Source organism: Micromys minutus (genome assembly GCF_963924665.1).
Source record: "Micromys minutus genome assembly, chromosome: 9".
In the NCBI taxonomy this organism is placed as follows: domain Eukaryota; kingdom Metazoa; phylum Chordata; class Mammalia; order Rodentia; family Muridae; genus Micromys; species Micromys minutus.
In genome coordinates this window covers 28,058,938-28,081,709 of record NC_137978.1, presented here as the reverse complement: position 1 = coordinate 28,081,709, position 22,772 = coordinate 28,058,938, and the positions used below count along the sequence as shown (strand labels likewise).

General features: G+C 45.0%; 1 protein-coding gene across 1 annotated transcript in view; it reads right to left on the bottom strand.

Annotated features, from left to right (window-relative positions):
* Positions 1-4,469: 4,469 nt before the first annotated feature.
* Positions 4,470-22,772, bottom strand: part of RAB3B (RAB3B, member RAS oncogene family) — a gene marked incomplete at both ends in the record, with an annotated part of 54,056 nt that continues 35,753 nt past the window's right edge. The window contains 3 exons of the mRNA XM_080921007.1: positions 4,470-4,657; positions 15,667-15,791; positions 20,204-20,322. Coding sequence (XP_080777133.1) covers positions 4,470-4,657; positions 15,667-15,791; positions 20,204-20,322 — 432 coding nt within the window. The remainder of the gene's footprint in view (positions 4,658-15,666; positions 15,792-20,203; positions 20,323-22,772) is intronic.

The following is a 22,772-nucleotide window of genomic DNA, read 5'->3' as shown; positions in this document are numbered from 1 at the left end:
ATGAATACTTCACATAATAGATTTGTCTTTAAAACTCCAACTTAACAGCATTTATCTCATGTCCCTGTCTTTTGGATACACTAACAAACCACAAAATGTTCCTTGATCTTTTAGCTGTGGCAGGCAGTTGGGGTTAAGCCTTGGGATGAAGAATCTGAAATTGATAGATACCAACCAGGACATTAACTTTCTTCATTTCCTTTCCTCTCTGCCAAACCTTTGGTAAAGTCAAACATTTCTTAGGTACCCATGAAGCCCGGTATCCAGGGAAGAAGCTCGGGAGCAGGGGCAGGCGATAGTGAGAGAGTCAGGCCTGCAAGATGCTTATTTTATTCTGTTTTAAGCTAAATTCACAGAGGAATTGGGGCACAGGGGTTCAACTGAAAAACCTTGGGCACTAGTTGGTACCCCTGCCCCATCTGTTATTCATCTGAGGTTGTGTGAGGAAGAAAATTGGAAGGGCGTGACTCAGACAGAGGTAGATTCAAATGGTTCCAGTGGCTGCCTTGGGTATATGCACTTTGCTAGGTCCATTTCCTTCCCTACCAAATGGAGATAATGATGTCCTAAAATAAGATCTTCTATGTGTCACCATGTCACTGCCTGACAAGCAGAGGTCACAAGATTTTATCTGTGATATTTGTCCGGTGTTTAACATTACAAGGCCCTTGGGTACTTGAAAGAGGTGAATTTCTTTCAAGTTCTGGCTCCATTACTCAGGAGCTCTCCAGGTGTTTAGAGGAACCTCAATCTTCTCATCTGTAAAATGGGAGGCTGGATAAAATCTCCTCTGAGCTACTTTCCACATCTAATATGTGGTGGGTCTGACTCCAGTAGGTCTGTCTCACTGCTGCTGGGACAAATGAACAATATTACAGACTAATGAAACAATTACAAGTCACGAATCCTTTTGTATTTGTAGACATGCATGCATTTAAGAGAGATTCTATGTACTTCTGGCCCTCTTTCACCTCCTTAAAGGCCAATGTTGTCTTTTAAAAAACAACTTCTTTCATTTTGTTTGTTGGGGAAGATAAAATCTGGGACAAGTTGCCACTAACAGGTTTTATGCAACTCCTACCTCCGTGGCTAAATGTGCTATTACTGTGATTGATGAATGCTTTACTACAATCAGCAGGAAGTGGCTGCCTTCCATAAAACAGGAATGAGGTCATGGAGCAGGGCTAGGGAATTGCCATCTAGAAGGCAGGTCTGTTTGTCTGTCACCTGCAGAAGAGCTTGCACAAAAATCACTTGACTCTTGACTCTGTTGGGTAAGAAGAGGTGCTCGCTCCCTTGAACTGGCTCCTGGGTAATTTTTGAAGTAGAAGATTCAGTCTTTCCATGGACATGTAATACCATTGAATATGGGTGCTAAAATCACCCAAGACGCTGGCGTGAAATCAGTCCTAAGGCAGATGGGTGCCATTACACAGAGAAAGCAGCTTCCATGACACTCTGCAGCTTTATAATGTACAAAGCACATGGAGACCGGGGAGAAGGGACTTAATGTTTTTGTTTTTGTTGTTGTTTGTTTGTTTGTTTGTTTTTTTTCCCTTAGTCAAAGATGCCAGTCAAGTTACATAGCTGAAACATGGAGACTGCTCGGATCACTGCTCGGGGCCCAGACAGGTATTCAGGTACTGATCAACACAAAGTCAGCACATAGCCATGAGGAAGGATGGGCATTTCTTGCTTAAGCCCATGGGATCTGGTTGCCTCAGAAACTAACTTTGCTGCACACTGGCTATCCATCACCTCAGATTAGTCCGAGCAGTTGAGCAATTTGTAAATCACAAACACATCACAGACATCTTTTCTCGGGTCAACTTGGACCTGACAACCGTGGCAGGATTCCAAGCGTCAGGGTCACATTTAGGAAAGGAGCGGTGGTGCAGAAAGTTGGTGAAATCACAGACCTAGGGATGCACGTCCTGCATTCGAATCCCCGAGTTACCATTTGCTAACTACGTGACCTTATGCAAACCAGAGTCTTGTTTCCTCATCTTTAACTGAGGTTGACCAAAGTGTCTCCCTCATTAAAAAGTTAGGACGATGATGAGTTAATACATGGAAATTGCTGGGAGCAATGTGTCCTGCAAGGGTAACATCTAAAACCCTGATTAAATGGCAGATGTACTAAATTCCAAACCTAATCTCTTCCTACTACATTTTATCAAAGAATGCAACATGGAGCAGACTCTGTTTGTCCTTCATTTGATCACAGCACCTGGTGCCCACTGGTGTGGCTCTCCAGTATGATGAGCTGCATCTGAATGACAGACGCTGAGAGACTTGAGAGACTTCCCCCTCAAACATGTACTGATCACGAGTAACACATTGGCCCAGGAGGCTGAGGAGTCTCGCTGTGGTTGGGAAGAAAGACCTTCAGAAATCACTGATGGTTCCTTGTCGTTATTGCAACCAAAATACAGATATGTTCCAGTGTCCACAGCTAGAACCAAAAGCTAACCAGCTCCGGCCTCAGATTAATTTTCCTCTCCTCACTCCCAGGTTTTTGATGAATGGGCATTTACCAGAAGTTATCTGTCTCTCTGACAGGTGCTAGTTCCAGGAAACGAGGACAGAGGTGTCACAACTGGGAATACAGTTTTCTTTCTTTCTTCCTTCCTTTCTTTTCTTTTCTTTCCAGGACTATGTTCCCTTAGATTAATTCTGCCTGATTCCCTTTCTCCAGTTGGGCTGCTGAGGAGTGCCTAACAGGTTAGAAGAAATAAGCAAGATGGGGGAAGCCCTCCCAGAATGGCAAATGGATTTACAGGGAGGTCTGATGCTGGGGAGAGTAGCCATTACTCTTGTTCTTAAATCAAGGAGACTCTGAGTAAGGGGGAAACATTGCTGGCAACAGATCTGGTGCAAATGGGGTGGGAAGATGGGGGATTTCCAGGTGTCCATTTTCAGTTTGAAGCAAAGATGGGTCCTGGCTATGGACAGCTCTGGTGCCTGCTCTGAAGACATGCTTGCTAAAGGAGCAGGGGGGATCTGCAACCCAGGCTGCCCCAAAACAGTGTTCTGCTTCAACATTCAGTATGCTGGGATTAAAGGCTGGAGCCACCACTCCCATCTGATAGAAGCTGTGCTTGAAAAGAGATTTGTGGGAAGCTAATGAAGTCCAGGTTGAATGTAAATTGTTGAACTAACACAACCATCTCAAAGACCACAATGCCTTGGGCCCATGGAAATAACAAAGGCTTCCCCTGTTCCACTAAGGATGTTGACAAGAGAAGTTATCAACCACAGCTTCCTGCTCCTGGCAACTGTAGCCTGAACCTGCTTCCCTGTAGAGATCAGCTAACCTTCCTCCTCTGAGTATAATAAACCACCTCCTTGTTCAGAACTGCATTTTCAGGCCGCTGGTGACAGTCTCCATCAGAGCCCGCAGCCTACCGTATCCCAACTCTTCATTGCCAGTCACCATAGTCAAAAGTCAACCCCAAAGCCCTGCAGGGCACAGCAGAAATTTGGCAGGGAGGCCGGACAGTCACCCGTCAGAACTGGAAAGTCTGAGACTGATTAGTTAAACTAGATGCATTAGGAATGAGCTTATCAGCTTCAGACTTTGCAGAGTCTGGGAGCCCAGGAATCAGTGACAAGTTTTCAGGTATCCCACAAGTCAAGAACCAACTGGAGAACCTGGGTGCAATGTTACACACCCATACTCCCCAGCACTGCGGAAGCTGAGGCAGGAGGATTAGGTTCAAGTTCAGCCTAAATTTGAGGCTAGGCTAAGGCTACATTGTGGGACAAAGAACATGCTAGAAAGGTGAGACCCCTTCCTGTTGTGTTGCCTTTTCTCCTGGTCCTTGTGCTTTCAAATGCCAGGGGCCTTTGACATTTTGCAGAAGAGAATCCTTTTCTTTCAAGCGTGTTTCTGACTCAGCCTCGGCTCCTTCCGCATCGCTAGAATCTGAGCTCTCCAGAGATTAGCACAGTCCTGTCACCACAGCAACTGCCCAGGCCCTGTGGGCATCCCTGGTAACAGGCTCAGGGCTTTGCAAACCAAAGCCTCACTTGCCATGAGAGAAACCCCACAGGGAACCTGATAGGAAACAAGCAGGTTGTACTTTGAGATATTTTCTTTAATAGTATGAGCTGTGCAGGTGGGCCTTACTTTACACACTGGCCAGCCCCTGAGGAGTGTGCGTGGGAAGCGTATCTTGGTAAATGAAGGGAATTTTATTTTAAGGGCAAAAAAAAAAAAAAAAAAAAAAAAGAACTCTTTCCAAGTCTCTATATTGAACCTCCTTCAGAAGAGGGGGTTTTCTGTTTTAGGAGGAGTCTTTACCCATACAGTAGCCTGCAGGTAGTATCTGTAGCTGGGGCCATCTGCAGAGAACCACAGGGGCTGGCAAAGAAGTCAGCTTGCTTGGGGTTTGGGGGCAGACAATAACAGAGAGAAGCAGAGGAGAAATGGGCATGGCATGGGGAAACGGGAGGGTGGGCTTTGCCTAGCAAGAACAGTTCTGCTGGAGCAGTGGTGGGGTGTCCGAGAGCCGTGTGGTCTTGGAGGCGCCTAGCATGGAAGGGTCTGTGTCCATGGAGTCAGACATCTTATCGCAGATAGCATCCACCAGACGCTCAAAGGCCTGCCTCACACTGATGTTCTCCTTGGCGCTGGCTTCAAAGAAGTCAAACCCTAGGGAGAAAAGAGACGATCAATACAGACTTCCCCATCTCTTCTGCTGGAACCATTTTGTGTCCCCAGCTGAGTTCTCAGGATCAATAAAGCCAGAGCTCAGACATGAAGCACGGAGGTCTAATTCCATGCACAGAGGATTCTGCCTCAAAGACAGTTCAGGTCAAGGGTTGCCTGTAGATTTCAGCTCTGCCAGTGACTATTCATTCCTGGGCAAATCATTTGCCAGTACCTGTGGAGGAACACTGGGGACCTCGGCTGCTGGCTGAAAGTGTGATGTGTATGTATAGAAATCAGAGAGCTTCATCTGTTCCAAAACATTTAGCTGATCCATTACCACACTTTCTGTTCAGGTGGCGGCTGGGGGACAGAAGGAAGGGAGGGGTGTCAGTCACATGTTCTTCAGATCTCCCATGCTGACACTGTGGCTTGGGGAAGCAAGCTGGTGTGCCCACGCTATGTAAGAGCACCGGTGTGGAAGGCCAGGTTTTAGACTTTCTGTTGGTTTTTATCCTGCTGAGGACAGGATCCTGGGCAAGTAAGTGCTCTACCGCCAACCCCGCCACATGCCCTGTTCCTTTAGGGACCTTTTCTTCTTCTTTCTCCTCTCCCTTCTCACTCCACCCTGCCAAGCTCTAGTCTGCGCTCTGGAGGGCAGGTTCGGTCATAGTGAATATGGTGACACTTGTGTTCTTCTCTTGGTGTGGCCTCACACGGTCCCTTTCAGCATCCTTTGTGCTTATTGGTCATCTCTTATATGCCATCCACTAAGCTAGAAACATCCCAAATCGCATCCTACCTAACCCGCAGAACAGCCTGGGGGTAAATATTAGCATTCCTGAGCTATGAGTGGGAGAACGAATGTTCCAGGAGATGCAGGGCTCACGGAAGTCACATGGCTGATAGTGGGAACTGTGTTTGCTCTTGGGTTTTGTACACACCTCTGCCCCTCGTTTCTTTGCCCTCCAATTCCATCCCCCCACTGCCATTGTGCTTGTGGGTTCCCCCCCTTACTTCCTGGTTTTGTTTTGTTTTTAAGACAAAGCTCAGGCTAGCCTGGAACTCATGGATCCTCCTCAGCCTTCCAAGTACCGAGATCACAGGCCGAGTCACTATCCAGAGCTTCCATTTTCTTTCTTTACAAATTTCTTTGCTTTTATCTGCTGGCCTTGGAGTGTGAATCTGGGCAAGCTACCACACTTGTCTGAATCACTTAATCTCTCTGGTTTTCAGACTTCTTGTGGGGGGGGGGGTATGGGTGTAGGAGGAGGTGGGGGTGAAGGGGTGAGGGGTGGGAGTAGGAGGGGGAGTGTGTTGGGGAGATTAAAAGTCTCCCACAGAGAACAATTGTGGACAGAGGGAGACAACAGGTAAATTGCTGTAAGAAAGCTGTCTGTAATAACAGCTTCTTTCTGGTGCTCTTTCCCCCTCATTTATCATCACCCACAAAGGAGAGGGTCTCTTTCCACTCCCCTCCCCCTTCCTACTCTGCCAGCTACCGAGAAACTTGAACCCCAGGTACAAACAAGGCTCCTTTCCCCTGCCTCACAGCTTGAAGGCTCCATCTCCTTCTGCTAAGCCCCCCTCCAGCTGAAGGCCTCTCGGGTGGCCTAGTTCCTGACCCGAGAAAGACAAGCTAAAGCAGCTCTTGCTAATTGCAGACATGTGATGAAGAGGCAGCTGCTGGCTCATTATCCTCAGGCCTCAGGAACCCAGCAGCTTCAGAGGCTCCAGCAGACCGTTCTTCCTTAATGAATATCACACAAAGAGACTGTGTGGTCCTTTGCTTGCTTAGGAAAGGAGCTAACAGGTAAAGCAGGAAGTGGGCTTTAAACCATCAGTGTGGATGAAGATGAAGACATGGGTCAAAGCCAGGCCACAGATCCTTTCTGAGGAACTAGCACTCACTGGAGATGTGCCACATTATACAGGTGGGCAGTGGGAAGAGGCCTGGAAGCCAGCCTGAGTTTCAGTGTATTTCTATCAGCACGGGCAAGTAGCCTAATTGCTTCTATCATGTGGCTCAAATGGAAGTATGGACATGCTCAAGACATGTGAAGTGACTGTAAAGTGGATGAATGCATAGTAATTCGCCTTTCCACATGTCCCTGCCCACTTTGGTCTCAGCCTCTCCACTGTCTCCCAACTTTGAGGGGAGCCCCTCCTTTTCTTCAGCCTTTGGGGTCAATCAACACAGGAGATTTTTACTGAGCACTGACGTTTTGCCAAGTCTTTTGCTAAGTGCCAGGGACTTGGGAAGAGCAAACCTAGTTCTAGAGGCTCACAGGTAAGAGTTTCAATCATTGCATATCTGCATAGTTCTTAATGGTTCATAAATGGAGTCCTAAAACAAGCATCTGAGGGAAATAGGTTATCACTTCTGCTTTAAAGGTAGGAAAGCCGAGACTCAGAAGTGAGGGAGAAACCAGGGATCTCTATCCCATCTCTATCCTGGATTTACCCTCACTTGGAACGGTGACAAACAAGCTGTTACATTCTCAGTCAAAATTTTGACCTCTGAAACCAGAGGCCAAAAGGGGATGCAGGAGAGGGAAGAGATGGCAAGACACGGGGCAGCCTCCTGAAATTAGTGGGAATGCAAGCCATTAGTGCTGGAACCCAACAAAATTCACCCAACTTTTTATTCTGCAGGACTGACAAAGGCCTCCCATTCCCCCTCCATAATGCCTGCTACCATTTGTGCTGGAAATCCAACTGCCTGGAAGATACTGAGAAGGGACTGGGCCATTTGTTGGCACTGCAGCCCGAGTGGAGGAGTAGGTACTTGGTGAATGTTGGTTGAATGAAAGAGGCAGGAAGGATCTTTGAAGGTGTGAATCGGGAGATGTAACCAACAGGGCTCATGATACTTCTGGCCCAGCAAACATGCAATGGCACAGGCAGACCCTGTCCTGTCCACCAGGACACCTACACTTGACAAGCTCCCAGTCCCGTGCAGAAGACAGACATAGTAATATCGTAGTGGTGAGTGTTGGAAGAGTGGGAAGCCAAAGGATGCTGAGGCCACAGGGGAAATAACTACCCAAGGTTGAGGGCCAAGCTAGACTTGGAGACAGTGATGCTGATGTAGATGTCAGCTGGACAAAGACACAGGACTGTGAGTGACACATACATGTCTGAAGCAGACAGAACATACCCATGCACACATGGGGGCTGAGGACCCTTTCTGTATTCTAAAAGGTGCTTGACAGTTTGTTCATGTTGGGACATGGAGAACAAGAGACCAGACCTGCTATGTCATGCGTAAGAGTGTCTTTACTGTTATTTCAAAAGTACCCAAAGTCTGCGAATTCTACCTCCCGAGAATCTAGTCAGCTCAGAACAACTCCCAGTGCACTTTCACATACTGTCAGGATCCTGGAAGGCTCTTGATTAGTAGGTCCAGGTGGTAACCTTTTTCTCTGGTTCATTAATAAGTGTTTCAGGAGCTCAGAGTCTAGGGTGGCAAAGAAGATGACAACCAATTAAGCAGACTAGTCACCCCTGGTCCTTTCCTCCCTCTAATTGGCTTCAGAACAATGGAGTTTCGGCTGTCTTAAATGGAGTCCAGTTCTCGACTGATTTCCAAAATGATAGCTTTATCTCCATTGCCAAAGGCATCTGTTAGAGAGACACAGACTGAGCTTCTGAACATGGCCTCAAATTCTGCTGGGAAATTTGCAACCAGCTAAACTCACATCATATCCCAGCCCTGCTCCTGAATATTTCTCCGCAATCATTACATTAAACTCTCTTCTCCGCCCCGTCTATTCTTCCGCATCCCTATCACTTACTAACCTACAACTGGATCCTCTTGCTTCTTGAGTTTGCTGAGACACTTTCTGTTTTCCTTTCTATCCTAGGCTTACTCTCTTTCTCAGGTGTTTTGACTTGCCATAGGCACAATTTACCCAAAACTGTGGCTTATTAACATAGCTCAGGCTAGCCCCCAACTTGCAGTCCTCTTGGCACAACCTCTCAAGCTCTGGGATTGCAAGCACCAGACACCAAAGTTAGGGGCATGTTTTATCTTGTTTTTTGTTGTTGTTTTGATTTCATGGTATTGAAAATTGAACTTGAGGCTGGAGAGACGGCTCAGCAGTTAAGAGCACTGACTGCTCTTCCAGAGGTCCTGAGTTCAATTCCCAGCAACCACATGGAGGCTCACAACCATCTGTAATGTGGGTCTGATGCCCTCTTCTGATATGTCTGAAGAGAGCAACAGTGTACTCATATACATTAAATAAATACTATTAAATATTTTAAAAAGTTGAAATTGGGCCTCATGCTAGACAAACACTGTATCACTGAGCTATATCCCAGGCCTGTTAATCTCCTCAGCTAGGCTCTTACATGAAACTTGAACTATTTTGTCTTGGGTTTGTGTCACTGGAACTAAAAGAGAGCTGAGGAACTTCCTATCAGCCTCATTGGCTTGATCCCCGAGGCTGTATTTTTGACTTCTCATCACTGTGCTGATGCCTGACGCAAACTACTTGTGAAGAAAATGATTTATTTGGTTCCTGATTCAGAAGATTCCAAGTTTGAAGAGCGTACTGCAGGCTCTGTGGTAATGACTACCCTTTAGCTTCAGCTGATTAGTCTGTAACCAGGAACAGTAGGAGGACCACGCCGTAGACCAAGGAGTAGAGAGCTGGCAAGGAACAGGTTTACTACTTTTATATCAACCCTTTCAATACAGGCATAGTTGGTCAACACCCGTAATTCCCAGCCCTTGAGAGATGGAAGGAGGAGGGCCAACCTTGGCTAGATAGCGAATAGCAAATTTGTGGCCAGACTGGCTATCTAAAAAAAAAAAAAAACAAAACAAAAACAAAAAAAAAAAAAACGAACAAAAAAAGGGGGGTATCACTGTTTAAGAACACAACCCCAACCCAATGAACCAACTTCTTCCCACTTGGCTACCTTGTAACGAAAACCGCAGCAAGCAGCAACCCCACACAACATGGATCCTTTCTGCGTCTTTAGCTTCTTCCCCTTCTTCCTCTTACCATGCTGCTGAGACATCAATGCTCTCCCATCCAGGCCTCTGCTCGCCCCGCAACTCTCGTTCCCACTCCTGACCATCTTCATTATCCTTTATAGAATCTCCGATTCCAGACAGCCTTCCCTCTCTCTCTCCTGTCCTATCTCCCTGCTCAGAACATACAACGTCGCTCTCCCCACAATCCCGCGACACTCGGCAGGATTCTTTCAGTTGGATTTCCAACCAAGAAAATGGGACTGGTTCTTCACACTGAAATTGGAAGCAGTTGGCTGTAAGGATGGCGACGGAATCGAGACTCATAATAATAAGGGGGGTAACACGGAGCGCATCAGCAGGTGAGAACATTACTAGAGGCAAAGGAATTGAGGCCACAGAAGCAGAAATCAGGAGCTGCAGGCCCTGATGATGGAGCTTGCCAAGAGAAAGGGTGAGATGCCCGGACTTCTGCCCTGTAGCTGGGCTCAACCAGACGCCACGCTCAGAGGAAACACATTAGTCCTCCCACCCAGAGGGGGATACAGGAAAGTTAAATTTGGCAAAGATGCTCAAGTTTTCTTTTTATGGCTTTGTTTCCCGGGTCATAAGCATCTTAAGAGCAGGGAGCTCATTTGATTCTGTACTCAGAGCCCATCAAGCTTTTGTGGGCGAGAACATCAGAAGTTATGGGAGAGAATCACGGTTATCGGTACAAGGAATTTCCCCCCTCTGCCCATTGCAGTGCCTTCTTGTGGGAGGAACATAACTCCAGTTTCTCCAGCACCGGGCTGGAGTCATGTGATCATGTGACTTGCTTTACCCAATGGAAATGGTAGAAGTCATGTGATCCAAGTCCCAACAGGCACTTTAAGAAGCTTTGTAACCCATCTTGGACTGGGTCCCAGAAGATTCCAGGAGGAACACAGCGGCAACTGGCAGCTGCTTTGAAAAATCATTGACAAGTGGATCTTTCTCATGAAAGCTGACTAAAGTTAGGTGTCACCACAACATAATCTAAAGAAATCTCACTGCTGTTCTAACCTATGGTGAAAATATGAAGAGAAATTGTGGCAGGCTTTAGGAAAACACTGTGGTAGAGCTTGACAAATTTGGGTCCAGGTCTTTGCTAAGGGTCACGCTGAACAGGTGCTGCTAACGTCAAGACTAAAATCAAGAACTACAAAATTGCCCATTTTGACCCCTTGCTCCCCAAACCAGAACCAGACCAGAAACTACAGGCAGAACTATCTGAACTTCCACCTCTGTGAGAAGGCAATGAACGCAAAGGGGGTGATGTCTTTGTGTGTGAGCAGTACGGCATGTGTACAAATCCCTCTGCCCCATGACATGGTCTCAGCCTGGGATGACCAAAGAGCAGAAGGCACATTCCCTGAGAAGCTCTGCCCATTTCTCCTCTGTCCTTCTCCCTATATAGTAAAGGGGTGTGTGGACATACGACGGGACCCTTAATCATGGTGCAACTACTAATAAAAATTCACTGGAAAAGTTAGATAGAATTTGAGTCCAAAGACTAAACTTGAGTACTGAACCTGCCACCACTACTGATGTGGTTTAGGAAGGTTTTGTGGTCTTGGGGCTGGAGCTGGAGTTCAGGTTGGTAAGGTGCTTGTCCAGCATGCATGGGCTCCTGGCTCAGTGCCAGCAGTGACTAAAACCAGGAAGCGTGGCACACATCTGTAGTTCTAGCACTTGGAGAGCAGAAGTAGACCCCTGGCTGTTCAGCAAGTTCAAGACTTTGGAATTTAGGAGACCCTATCTTAAAACAAAAACAAGCAAGCAAACAAACTCCCACACAAAACTTTCCTTCCTTTGTAGGCATATTTTTCTTGTATTTGCCCCTGACAAATATTATCCTAAATCAGAAACAAGAAAGGAACCCTAGAAGCCCTCTTCTGAGGGGCACACAGAGACAAACACCATATAACATTATACTTCCTGGGTAGAGGAAAAATTCTCTGTACTCCCAAAGATCCACTTTCTTTGGTGTTTCTAAAACCTTCATGCAGGTCCCAGGAGCTTGGAAAGTACAGAGGCCACAAACAGCTTAGTTGATGATTAATAGTCTTGATTAAGTGAGCTAAGATAGAAGAAGTCCCATAAGGCAGAGAGTAGGTCTGCTCCTGGCCAAGAATTACGAATCTGGGAAGTCCAGCTATGACCAGACCCAGGATGCCACTGCACCCTCAGGGTAACATATCCCCGAGCCTTCTCTTATAGCCAGACACTGTGTGGGGAATGAGACCAGAGAAGCCCCAGACTCATATCTCCCCAACTCCTACAAAAAAGACATTTCTCCTCCTTGGGTGTATACCAAAGCTTAGCATTTAATCCTTAAACTAGATGAGTTCCCAGAGAGAGAGAATATAGCTAGAATAGAGGGCTCAGCTTTTCTGTATATCCTACCCAGGTTTTTCATCAGGAACGCCAACCACTCTACAGTGAGCCCCAAGGAATGGTTCATTCCTCAGGGACAGTAAGGATGTGACCTGCTTGATAAGGATCGAGACTCCTCTACTTAGATGTGTCCTCCAAAGTAGACTATTTGGACAACTAACAAATGATGCCTGCCCCATTCTGAGCCATTTTGACATTTTTATTTGGGGACAGCTATAGAGAGACTGGGTTAAGATTCCAGGAAATTCTACAGGTTTTGTTTTTGAGTGTCTTAGAAAAATTTCACTTGGTTTAATAAGCTCAAAGGCCTCAGTCCTAGACTAAGAACTATAGGTAACTAAGGGAAGGGAAACTAGTCTTCCCCAGAGACAGCAATCAGCTATGTAATATCAAGTGATCTTCCCTAAAACACATCTACAAATAACACTGTATGGACTAAGCAGGTTGTATTTATATATTTAGGAACATATATATGCATTTGAGAGAGCAAGAGGGCACATGAGAAAAGCTAGGAGAAGGCAAAGAAAAGGGGAGATGTAATTATATTTAAATTTTGAAAACCTATCCAAAAATTTCTATTTTTAAAATAAAATTAGTTTGATTAGTTGTTATAATAAGATTATTAGCCAATCACAATCTGTTGGGGGCACAATTTATATACTGTCCAATTCACTCACATATATAATTTTGATTGATCTGTATAATTATTTGTTTGCTATCTCTGTCCTTGTTAGTTCCCTGACAGTGGAAACTACATATGTTCTCATTAATTATATCCTTAGTGCCAGGGCAGAACATGGGTGGCTCTGAATATATGCTCAATATATATTATTCTTCTAAAAAATATTTATGCAGTGTGTGTGTGTGTGTGCATGTGAGTGTGTGTGTATGTGTGTGAGTGTGTTGTGTGTGTGTGTGTGTGTGTGTGTGTGTGTGTGTGTTTGCTGGAGGCTTTGACTCCTGTTGTCAGGGTTGATGGCAGGAGCCTTTTCCTTTTGTGCCATCTCACTGACTCTCAATACCTATTTTTCCAGGAATAAATGGAATATATGAACATTAACCCTAAGTTAGATCCTTGGGAAGAAACAGACCAGGAAGATATGTAAGCAGACATGCTCAGGTCGGTTGTGTAGCACAGGGATGGGTCACCTCACTCTGTCTGACCCACTCAGGCTCTCTTCAGTGCCTCCTACTCTCACCCTTATGCGGTTCTGTATTCTGCCAGTCTCCGAAGGGCTGCAGCTTGGAAGCACAAATGGATGGCCAGAGTTACTCAAGTGTGGGTTTCAACACATATCTACTGTTCTGTGAACAAAGTGGAGATACTTTCTGCACCGGAGACTCTCTTTGATAAAGGGACAATAACACCCCAGATGAGCCAATGCTCCTACTTAGGGTTTACTCATTTCTAGTCCAGACTATCTTACACATGCACGCATGCGCACACACATGCATACAGCACACACAGATGCACACATACTCATACACACATGCACAATACAAATACAGCACACAATTCACACTTGCATATCATAGAGTTTACCCAGCTATAAACCCCAACATTTGTGCTCGAGAATTGTCAGAGCCTAACTTTAAACTCTATTCCTCAACAACAAAGCCACTTAGAGTGAGAAATTTATAGGGAAACCATCTAAAGGCCCATCCATCTAATCTCTAGAGGAAGACTATAAACTTTCTGCAGATAGAGAAGGAACTATTCTCCATGCCAATCTCACATCACACACACACACACAAACACACACACATACACACACGCACAAAAAAACTGATCTTTCCAGCAAAGACAGGTAAGGGTTCTACCATGGGGCATTGGGACATGCCTGGCCATCTGAGCATCACAGAATGGAACACAGGGGTCAAAATGCCTCCACCTTGGGAAGAGTCTTAGCAACACTGAGCTGCAAACAGCTGCATGGTTTTGCCTCTTCATATATGCTGACTTTTGTTGTGAATTGTGTTTTTTGTGAGAGGCATCCATTTACATGAGAAAAATGGCAGGAAAAAGCCTATTGTGTTTAGAAGTTTCGGGAAGAATGTGTGCTATTTTTCCGTTGCATTCTGCAGACTACTCTATAGTTACCAATGAGGAGCAGAGCTTCCCTGGAATAATAGCTTGTTTTTTATAGTAAGGACATGCTGAACCACATAACAGATTATGTTTTACTCTTTGTAGTGGTTGCTAGGAAGCCCAAAGACAATATTTGGCCTACCTCTTGCTGATTCTGGTACCCAAGAACTTGTGATATACATATCTATCTTTGTGATATACATATCTACCTTTGTGATATACATATCTATCTCTGTGATATACATATCTATCTTTGTGATATACATATCTACCTTTGTGATATATATATCTATCTTTGTGATATACATATCTACCTTTGTGATATACATATCTACCTTTGTGATATACATATCTATCTTTGTGATATACATATCTACCCTTGTGATATACATATCTATCTCTGTGATATACATATCTATCTCTGTGATATACATATCTATCTCTGTGATATACATATCTATCTTTGTGATATACATACCTATCTCTGTGATATACATATCTATCTCTGTGATATACATATCTATCTTTGTGATATACATATCTATCTCTGTGATATACATATCTATCTCTGTGATATACATATCTATCTTTGTGATATACATATCTATCTCTGTGATATACATATCTATCTCTGTGATATACATATCTATCTTTGTGATATACATATCTATCTGACTCTGGTTTTCTCTTATCGTCCTCCTACCCATTCTAAAACTTTCTCATTTAGTTTTTTTTTTTTTATTCCCACACTGTGGTTATTTTTAATAAGCTATCTTTCATTTCAACTCCTTTGTGGATAGATCTGGTCTAAAAACAGCATTCACATAGTTAAGTTTTGGTTATATATTCACCATAAGAAAAAATATAAATAATGAATTCCCTAGAATCATGAACATAAAGTCTATATGCATATGACTTAAATATAAATCAATAAACATAGCCACACAGCAACATTATTTATAATCACCATCTACCTTGAACTGGCTGGTTTTGTATCAACTTGACACAGAGAAAGGAGCCTCAGTTGGGGAAATCCCTCCATGAAATCCAGCTGTAAGGCATTTTCTCAACTAGTGATCAAGGGGGGAGGGCCCAGTCCATTGTGGGTGGTGCCATCCCTGGGCTGGTGGTCCTGGCTTCTATAAGAAAGCAGGCTGAGCAAGCCATGGGAAGCAAGCCAGTAAGTGACATTCCTCCATGGCCTCTGTATCAGCTCCTGCTTCCTGATCTGCTTGGGTTCCAGTTCTGACTTCCTTTGGTGATGAACAGCAATATGGAAGTGTAAGCTGACTAAACCCTTTCCTCTCCAACTTGCTTCTTGGTCATGATGTTTGTGCAGGAATAGAAACCCTGACTAAGACATACCTTAATGTCACAAATAAAAGCCCAGTCCTGTTCCCTATTAATTCCACTCCATGAATGCAAAACATACATGCACAGACACATGCCCAGACATGGACACACATAAACACAAGCACATACCCATGCACATGCATGTATACATATGTGTCATATACATACCAAGCTGCTCTGCCAGGAGCCGGCCCTTCTCAGTTGGGACCACCCTCTCTTCTTCCATGTCACACTTATTTCCCACAAGAATGACCTGTGCATTGTCCCAGGAGTAGGTCTTAATCTGGGTAGCCCTAGGAAGAGACGGAAATATATTGATCACCGCCTTCCCTTTGGGATGATATCCAGCAGACGTGACATGGCTACAGCCATCCTGGAATCAGAGCCCCTCTGATTATCTACACATCACTCACAGAAGACTGGACCTGTTAACATTCCCTTGTACAGGACTTAAATGTATCTGTTTATGGCTCCTCTCACCCAAGAGAATTTTAAGTGATCTCAGATGCATAGGTACTTAAAATAGACAAATCAGACATTTACTGGTAATGAATCACAAGGAAATTTATTATGAAACAGTTCTTTGGTGTGTATAGATGTATATTTTTACCATTTATTAAAGACTATAGTAAATTGCATATTGGGATAGATTTGTTTGATTTTTAAATATTTTTACACCAACAATTAAATCTTGGCTGAATATTTGATACCAAAAGACAGTGTTTTTAACATTGAAAAAAAATTGAGCCATGTGTGGTGGCTAATGACTTTATTCCCAGCACTAAGGAGGCAAAGGCAGGCAGATCTCTGAGTTTGGGTCCAGGCTGCTACTCTACAGAGTGAGTTCCAAAACAACCAGGGTTACATTGAGAGACCTTGTTTCAAAACAAACAAACAAACAAAAAAAAAAAAAACAAAATAAAGAAAATTGAGGCAGGATCTAGATAACTCAACAGTTACAAGCACAGATTGCTCTTAGAGAAGACCCAGGTTTGGTTCTCAGGGTCTTCAGAATGTTTGTAACTCCTGTTCCAAGGGATCTGACACCCTCTTCTGGCCTCCACAGACATTGCATGCAGTGCTAAAACACTCCAACATATCATTTAGAAATGCATAATTTTTAAAAAGAGCAATGGTAGTGTTTCACTATGTAGACCAGACTAGCCTCAGACTAGTGGAGATCCCCCTGCCTCTGACTTCCAAGTGCTGGGACCGAGGGATTTTGCTGCCTCCCCATGCCCAGAGCACAGCATGTGTGCCATATGTTCAGATCGAGGCAGTACTAAATGAAACGGTGCGATGCACTGTCAGAAACATCTTGGATCCATGCTATGTTTGAATTAAATTTTGGGTGTTGTGTGTTCAGATGCCTTTTGCTATTTTCAGGTTTTTTTTTTTTTTTTCAAGATCCCTGTGTTCAGTTGTGTGAGCTTATATAGGATTGCAACTCAGTGTTTAAGAAGCTTCGCCCTTGGAGAAGGGGAAAGAGGGTCATCAGACTCTAACCTGACTTTGTAGCAACTCCCTGTCTCCTGCTCCTCCGCACTATCTCTGTCTGTCTTTACAAGGTGCCAACTAATTCTGTTTGTAGAGGATGGCTATGACTCGGTTTGTTTGACTTGAGACAGAGTCTCACTGTAACCCAGGCTCAGTGCGCAGCACAATGGCCTCAACTGCAGTGATCTTCCTGTCTCAACTTTCCCAGCACCAGGGTTTCAGACATGGGCTCTTCACCCAGTGATGTCAGTTGGTTGAGACAGGACCTCACTGTGTGGGCCAGGATGGCCCCCAACTCTTGGAGATTCTGCTGCATTAATCTCTCAAATGTTGGGATTTGAGGTGGAGATACCCCTGTCTGTCTCTATCCTGAGACCATAAAAAAAATACTATTTAAATATTTTCCTTTACATTTTCTAAAGCGGTCAGGCATAGCTTCTATAATTAGGAAATATTTAGAAGAATAATATAGAATCTTGCATGGAAGACATTTGGGGGGGGAAGGGAGTGGGGAATGGGCCTAAATCTCTAACTGTCCCATTTGGCAAGGCGATCCCCCTGCACCTCCACCACGGTAACTCTTCTACTGGGCTATTCTTTCTCCGGGGGCAGGGACAGGCCTCTTCACCTTTGGGATGCCAGCCTCCAGTGGAGAACATATAGTAGAGAAGGTGGCAGTGAATATTAGGTGAATGGCTGGTCTGTGAATGGCTAACCTTGAAGCATAGACTGACTCTGGCCCAACCTGGCATTGATACATCAACATGGACCTAGTTGTGATTCTGTTCCACAAACCAACCCCACCGCTGACTTCATCGGTTGAAAAGTTCATCATTCCCTTAAGAGACAAATCACGTAGCCAGCAATTGCTGCAGGCCCACAAAGAGCCAGGCTCCACTCTAGGTACTGGGCCTGGGTGGCTGAGACCAAGTTGCTTGGAAGGCAAACTCAAAGATACCTGGGAGAGATGGACTAAGTCTTCAGACTCGAGGCAGTACCTGAAGCCAGCCTCTGCTCTTTTGCTTCTCCTTTTGCTTCTCCCTTCTCCTTCCCCCATTCCTCTCACCCCAGCCTCTCTCACCTCCCAGATTAGCAACGAGCTCGGGTTATTCTTAGAAACCCATCACCAGGTGTTAAAAATCACTGTGTTCCCAAGGCAGGATGAGCGGAGATGGATGGTGGAAAGGACAAGGTTCATGGCCGACAGGGAAGAAGCAATGAGGTGGCAGAGCTGGTGTCCGCAGGAGGTGTGGTGAGACACACGGAAGGTGGACAAAGACGGGCGGAAGGGAAATTATAACCGGAAAGACTCAAGAGAAAGGAAACAGTGGGAGGAAAGGACAGGGAGTGACGTAGAGGGAAGATGTCAATGCTGTCATGGACAATGACAGCCTGTTTCAAAACCGGTAGGACCCAGTGGGGAGTAATCAGGTCCCGAAGGGTGCCACTTTGTGAAGGAGTGGGTGTAATTCTTGAGAAATCCTAATTTGTTCTTAGAGAATTATAAAAGAATGACCCTGACTCCCCCAAACCCTAATTAGTTCTTATGAGAACTATAGAATGACCCTGACCCCCCAAACCCTAATTAGTTCTTATGAGAACTATAAAATGACCCTGACCACCCAAACCCTAATTAGTTCTTATGAGAAATGTAAAAGAATGACCCTGACCCCCCAAACCCTAATTAGTTCTTATGAGAATTGTAAAAGAATGACCCTGACCCTCACCCCGCCCCCTGACATAGCTTCCTGTATTCCCCTGTGATCTTCCTTCTTGCTTGTACGTTCAGGATGATGCCGTCCACCATGATAATGATACAGCCAGGAGGCCCTTGTCAGATCCCACGCCGTGTTGTTTAGACTTTCCGACTGCAAAACTGTGAGCTAAGCAAATGTCTTTGCATCATAAAGCCTCTCCACACCCCAGTATTTTGTTATAGAAACAGGAAACTAACTAATAGAGTAGTTGTGGCAAAAAGAAGGCAGGGTTGGTGCTGGTCAACACTGCTGCTGGCTACCTGGCTCCCTCAGCTCCTCTGTTGCCAAAGTGCAATAATAGCACAGATACCCCACCTTCTGTTCTCTGTGAACTAGGGACACTGGGCTTTGGTGTGTCCTTCTCATAGGTCTTGCTTTTCCCTCTGCGTGGTACCCCAAGAGGGAAGACTCGGTGGGCTGTATCTCTGGAGTGCTGAGATGATTTCTATTGCAAACAGAACCCTTTTTGAACATGGACGGACATACTCCAAGCCCAGGTCAGTGATAGAGACCTCATTCTCCACTGCAGCCAGAGGAACCTCCTGAAACCAAACTTGGGAACTAGTTCATTTCCAACTCAAATATCATCACCTACAGGGTAAAGCTCTAGGGTTTTTTTTTTTCTTTTTTCTTTTTTTTTTTTACCCACAAACCCACAAAAACTTCCCATAACCCACATTCTCTTCTCTCACTTCCTTCTCTCCTTTGCATGTCTTTTTTTTTTTTTTCTGTAAATTTTTATCCATTACCCCTCAGGCTAACTCCTGTTTATTTCTCAGAACTTAACCAATTATGTCCTCAACACCAAGATGCCTTCTCTGACTCCAGCAGCTAGACCAAAAGAGAGCCCCGTTCTGTTCCCCTCTCTTCATCAATACGGTACTGCTGCTGGCTAATTCTCATCAACCTAACACAAGAGAGGAACTGCCTCCATCAGATTGGCTTGTAAGCAATTCTGTGGGGGAGGTTTTCTTGATTAATGATTGACGTGGGAGGGCCCAACCCACTGTGGGCGGTGCCATCCCCGGCAGGTGGTCCTGGGTTGTATGAGGAAGGCTGCCTGCTCAGCCCCATGGGGACAATCCTGGAAGCGGAGTTCCTCTGTAAGTCAGTTCCTACTCCAGGTGCCTGCCTCGGGTTTCTGCCCTGTCTTTCCTCGGTGATATATTGAGACCTGGGAGTTGTAAGAGAATATAAACCCTCCCCTTCCCACTGAGTTCTGGTCAGCGTTTCATCGAAACAACAAAGAGGAAAGCAGGACAATCCCCCCCTTCCCCCGTCACCTAGCATTTTCATGGTGGGCCCCCTGGTTTGATTTCTCCTCTCACGCATGAACATATTAAAATCAGGAGCCATGGCAGATTTATCTGGGTTTCCTTAACACATAGCACAGGCTTAGCACATGCTAGGTTTTCATGAACAGTTTGGCAAAGGAATGAATTGGTATGTACCAGTCCTGGACAGCATTGAAGGACTCTTCATTGGTGATGTCGTACATGAGGATGAAGCCCATGGCCCCACGGTAATAGGCTGTGGTGATGGTCCGGTACCGCTCTTGTCCAGCTGTATCCTGAGTGAGGAAAGGAAAGAATCAGACTCCTAGGAAGTCTGTTGGTGTCCTCAAAAGTCCCCGAGGCAATTAACTGGCAATTCAAGGCATATTTAAGGAACATTCGTAATGTTTATTGCATTGTAGAGTCTAAGTAGAACATGATATTACCTCACAGAAGTTACTAAGAAAATAATTATCATCCCAATGGAAAAATGGGCAAGAGGCACGAATAACTTACCAAAGAAATGTAAGTGGGTAATCAGTATATTTAATTTAATTTTTAAAAAAGATTTATTTATTTAATGTTTATGAGTACACACTGTCGCTTCCTCCATACACACCAGAAGAGGGCACTGTGACTCATTACAGACGGTTGTGAGCCACTGTGTGGTTGCTGAGAATTGAACTCGGGTCCTCTGGAAGAGCAGTCAGTGTGCTCTTAACTGCTGAGCCATCTCTCCAGCCTAATTATTATATAAAGAAAAACTATTCTCACTTTAAATAACATTTGGTGACTGCACATGGCATTTTCATAGATACATGTATTTTTATTATATGCATCCCCAATACCCTTTCCTGTCTTCTGGTCTTCCTGCTTTCGTTTCTCCTCCCACCTAGTTCCTCTTCCACATTTATTTGTTTTGTTTTGTTTGTTTGTTTGTTTATAGTGAACAATGAGTTACATCAGGGTTGCTCATAGAATCCTGGAAGAGTAATTGTTTACAGAGTGTGGGCTCCTTATACCAGTAAATCAAATGTCTCTCCCATCCTCAGGACCCATCACACACACACACAGGGGTTGGGGGGACAGAGCATTATCCATCCATAGGCCCTGGTCAGAGAAAGGGCTCTTCTTCCTCTTTTGAGACGATGCTGACAGACCCACTCTTTCAGAAGTCCTCCACAGCCAAACCCACCTCCTGTGAGATCAGAAGCACAGCCACAGGGCTGATGACCTGAGCTCTGTTATCTGGACCCACATGCTAGAAAGAATTGATGCATACAAGTTGATGCCTGACCTCCACACACGCGCCATGCATTAGTGAGAGAGAAGAGAGCATACCTGTGCTCACGTATTAATTAGTTACTAAAGACAGCACTCTGCCTGAGTCTGTTGCTTCCCGGATACAGAGGTCCCGCTCAACAGTTCCTTAGTCTCAGCACGTTTGCCGGCCACGAGTCTCTGCAGTCACCACTACTGGTTGCAAAAAGAAGCTTCTCTGACCAATGCTGATGGCAGCACTAGTCTATGGGTTTGGACATTAACACCTGGGCAGCAATATGGTAGAGACATCTTGTCCATCCAGCAAAATAACCCAGGGCAAAACAGCCTCGGACATCCCTGGCTACAAGCTTTTACCTAGGCTTCCTGTACCAAATACGGATTCCCTCCTGTGAAGCGAGATTCAAATCTGACCAGAGAGGTTACCCCTGTGACTGACTTGCCACGATTGCACCAGGGAAAACTTCTTTCCTAGCTGGGTAGGGCAGTGCACAGCTCCACACTTGATGGCAATTGTCCCCCAGAAGCCTGGCACTAAGACATGAGAGCTAGTTGTCAGGAAAGAAATGTCCCCCTTGGTTCCAGCATGACCTTTAAGACTTTTGAGTCTTCAAAGCATGAAGGGAGCACAGGGTCTAATTCTGATGAGTGACCAATGGCTGTAGCAAATGCCTGGATTGTTTTGGGGGAACTTCAAGGTCTTCCTGACCAACCACTCACAGGGAAGGGATCCCATGTGGCCCTGCTACAGGATTTTCATTGAATAAACTTGTAGTTTGTGGAAATGGCTTTATTCATTATGTAGCACACTTACATTTAAACTCTTTAAAAATTTAGCTCCTTAAAAATTTTTAAATTTTATTTTATAGGTTTGTTTATTTAAATTTTTGTTTAATTTTATGTGTGTGGGTGTTTTGCCTGTATGGGTATCTGTGTACCTTGTGTATGCCCGGTGCCTGGGGGGGCCAGCAAAGGGTGCCTGAGGCCAGAAGAAAGTGCTGGATCCTCTGAGACGGGAGTTACAGACAGTTGTGAGCTGCCATGTGGTTGCTGAGAATCAGACGCAGGACCTCTGGAAGAGCATCCAGTGCCCTTAACCACTGAGCCATCTCACCAGGGCCTTGATTTAATTATTCACTAGCTTATCCATTATCAGTTTTCCTTCTGTATTCTCACCCATCCTTAGTTCAGGTTGAGCCTCTCCTCTTCCTCATCTCTCTGCCCTCCCCACCCCCAGCACATAACGTGGTGCTCTGCCCGGAGTTTCCCACTTCTACCCTCACCCCAGGAACCTCTGTGTAGCATCCCCATTTAAATCCACACACACAACAATTAACAGGAAAGATCTGTATATAAGAGAATACACGCATTATATTTCTTTCAGGCCGTGAGTCACCTCTCTTAATCTAATATTTTCCAGTTTTACTCACTTACTACAAATCTCATAGTTTCACTTTTCTCTATA